A 3,174-nucleotide genomic window follows, 5' to 3' on the forward strand; every position below is an offset into this window, starting at 1 on the left:
TAGTTGAGCAACCCTTCAAATTCAAGGGTCTTGAATGCTCATACTCACGCTTTGTGCCCCTGCCACTCGTTTCACGAGACAAGAGTCGCCCAGCTTTACCGTTGAGTGCGTTCGTATAGAATAAGTGCGTTTTATACTTGTATGGAATTCTCCCTTGCCCTTACATGATCTCTCTCGCTCTCACATACACATATACACACACACGGCCGCGCAGTCCTAATTACTGATAAACAAGTATTCAAAGAAAGACATAGCTGATAGGGGAACAGTAATTGTTGCACCGACAGCGGCGCTGCCCATTGATCATAATGTGGCTGTAGAGAGCCTTGATTACTGCGGGGCCATCGAGACTCGAGAGTGAAGACGAAGGGCACATGGAGAGTGAATTACCAACTGAATGTGCGCCCATGGAGGTCGACATGCAATCTGTTCACAGGAATGCGACTAGAACACCTGTACCTCTATCTGCCATGGAGGACATTGCGTTTGTTCACGAGAATGTAAGTGCTGCACCTGAAGCTCTATCTGATGGGGCCGATCAATTAAACGGATCAGCACATTGGCAAGGCAGATTCTACAAAGTGCCCGAGGATCAGAGAAGGTCGAATCCTCAAGCTTATGAGCCTTACCTGTTCTTCTTTGGCCCCTACAGATTCGTTACGGCTAACAGGGAACATGGCAAAGCTGATGATCCGTTGTCCACGCAGGGAGTGGAGGGCGACCATTTCAAGCGGCAAGGAGCATCCAAGTTTCAGGATGCAAATGCGACTTTGGCGTACCTTGCCGAAGAGATTGAAGAGCATTACCCCAAGCTGGAAGCTATCTATGCCCAGTTGGATCCAAACCAATGGCAGCAATTGCAATTGGTCGACCGGCGACTCGCGGTGAAGGAAGGGATGGCGCTCGATGCATTCGCCATGGTCGCAGCAGCTGTGGGTCCGAGTAAGTTCTTTGCAGCATACCCCATAGGGCGACTGCTCCATAGCGACGCCTTGCTCCTGGAGAACCAGATACCCTTGTCTCTGCTCAGGTCCGCCTTCAGAATCTCCCGCTTCGATGGCAGCTTCGAGGAGAAGGTGGTGAGCGCATACTGTAAATACTGCAACCCATTTCCACACTTCAAACCTTCCCCGCTGTCGGTCCAGCCGGGGAAGCAGCAGGTAGTGGGACGTAATTTTGACGATTGCTTGCTTGGGGTAATCTATGATTGTCTTACTCCTATAAATTCAGCCTCTAAGCCAGCAGAGGCGCAGCAGATGCCCGCTGCACCACTATATCTGCTATCTGATATCGAAGGTTCGACCAATTATCCAGATGATGATGATGACGATGATGACGCACTTCTGCAGTTCAGGCCATCCCCGGCCGATGTCCACAAACCGAGCTCGGCCTTGCTCACTGCGTCCTACCTCGCGCGCTGTGGTATTCGATGCCGACCACTACCAGCCCCACTGATGGCCACTGCCAGCTTCGGCGCCATCTGGTTCCATCAGAAAGACAAAGTGCTGGAGTTGCCCACGATCCTTGTGGGAGACAACACCATGCGATTCCTCCACAACCTCCTCGCCTACGAGGCCACCTGCCGATACCCCGAACAGAGCTCTGTCATCTCCTACTGCCACTTCATGGATCGCCTCATCGACACTGCCGAGGACGTGGAGGTCCTCGTGAAGGCCAAAGTCATCCAGAATTTCATGGGAAGCGGCGACGAGCTAGCGGCCGCCTGGAACAAGCTCTGCACCTCCGTTTCCCATCGCACCAGCCGCAAGGACCGCATCAACTGTATCATCTCTGAGGTGGAGAAGCACTCCAGGAAGCGTTGGCGTAGGTGGAGAGCTGCCTTCAAGGAGACATACTGGGATAAGCAGCCTTGGCTTCTGGTCTCAATTCTGGCCGCCACTGTCCTTCTTGTGCTAACCATCCTCCAAACTATCTATACAATTAAAAGTGCCTAACTTTGTACTCGAGAAGCACCGGTTAGGATTAGGACGCCTCTAAAGCGATGGAGTTTAAACCTTTTTCTCTCTCTTTCTCTCAAAGTGCAACACAATATGCAAAAGTTATCTTTTCAATAGCTCATCTACATCTCTTGTCATACAATATGCTATAAAATGTTATGTTCATAATTTGGGATTTTTTGTTTTTACATGACGTTTGTTACATTAATGTTGCTTGCATGCCATTTGATGCTTAGTGGTAGTTGAGTCCTCGAGTTGCTACCACAAAGCTTAGGATCAACATCTTTTAGGTCTAAGGTGTTGTTTCTACTATCCCGTTATCGATACATGATCTCTTATCACTCACTCAAATAAGACCAGCATGCCCCACCATTTAGCAAGTGTTGCCCTACTTGCAAAGGATTGATGTCATGCCTTTCCAAGGACCTAAAAAATGCCACAATGGTGTTGGGGGGAGGGGAGGGGTGTCCAAGAGCTGAGCAATATTAAATCTAGTTCATGGTGAATGTGAAGGTGCTTGAGGTGCCTAGAGTTCAACATTGAACAATATAGAAAGAAGATATTGTAGCTCACTAAGGGAATGGAAAGATGTTGACCTTGAACTATGAGATAAGGGGGTAGAAGCTGTAACGTGTCCCCTAGTATCATCCAGGACACGTCTTAGCAGTCCATCGGAAAGGATGTCTAGAAAACTCCGCCCGACACTCCCATGGAATGTTATGGGTTTTGCGATCTAGGTCTTTACGCGTCTGCCATGTAGCGAAAGTATCCTGGCCGTTCCCCACTTAGGATCGACCGGAATTAGGGTTTTCCTGATTGGTCATTAGCTAACAGCAACTAGCGTCAGACCCGAGCGAACTACTTTACGTAGAAACGCCAAGTCCGAAGCGGATTCACACTGCACTTGGTTCAAGGAGAATGGGAAACGAGAGGGATGCAAAGCTCAACCTCTTTGCCATAAGGCATAGTCCCATTCCGTTCCCCTAAAACAGCGTAAATCGGGTAAGACGTAACTCTAGGTCATCGTTCTCGTATTCGTTTTGATGATGATTTTCCTGCTGTTCTTCGAGATTTTTGAGAAAAGTTCCCAGCTAACCGGGACCACCCAACCGTAGGACGGACCCATGGTCTATCCTCCGCACTTTCCTCGGTTTGTTTTAGTTATGTAATTATCTAACACATTAATTTGACATATAACAATCAACTTCTTTAATTA

General features: G+C 48.7%; 1 protein-coding gene across 1 annotated transcript; it reads left to right on the forward strand.

Annotated features, from left to right (window-relative positions):
- The first annotated feature begins 202 nt into the window (after positions 1–202).
- Positions 203–2,099, forward strand: LOC148018855 (putative UPF0481 protein At3g02645). The gene has a single exon (XM_087701214.1). It carries the CDS (start codon positions 375–377, stop codon positions 1,953–1,955), a length of 1,581 nt encoding a protein of 526 aa, XP_087557340.1. The 5' UTR covers positions 203–374; the 3' UTR covers positions 1,956–2,099.
- The last annotated feature ends 1,075 nt before the right edge of the window (positions 2,100–3,174 follow it).

Source organism: Lygodium microphyllum, chromosome 20 (genome assembly GCF_053477565.2).
Source record: "Lygodium microphyllum isolate KBCC chromosome 20, Lygodium_microphyllum_v1.1.10, whole genome shotgun sequence".
In the NCBI taxonomy this organism is placed as follows: Eukaryota; Viridiplantae; Streptophyta; class Polypodiopsida; order Schizaeales; family Lygodiaceae; genus Lygodium; species Lygodium microphyllum.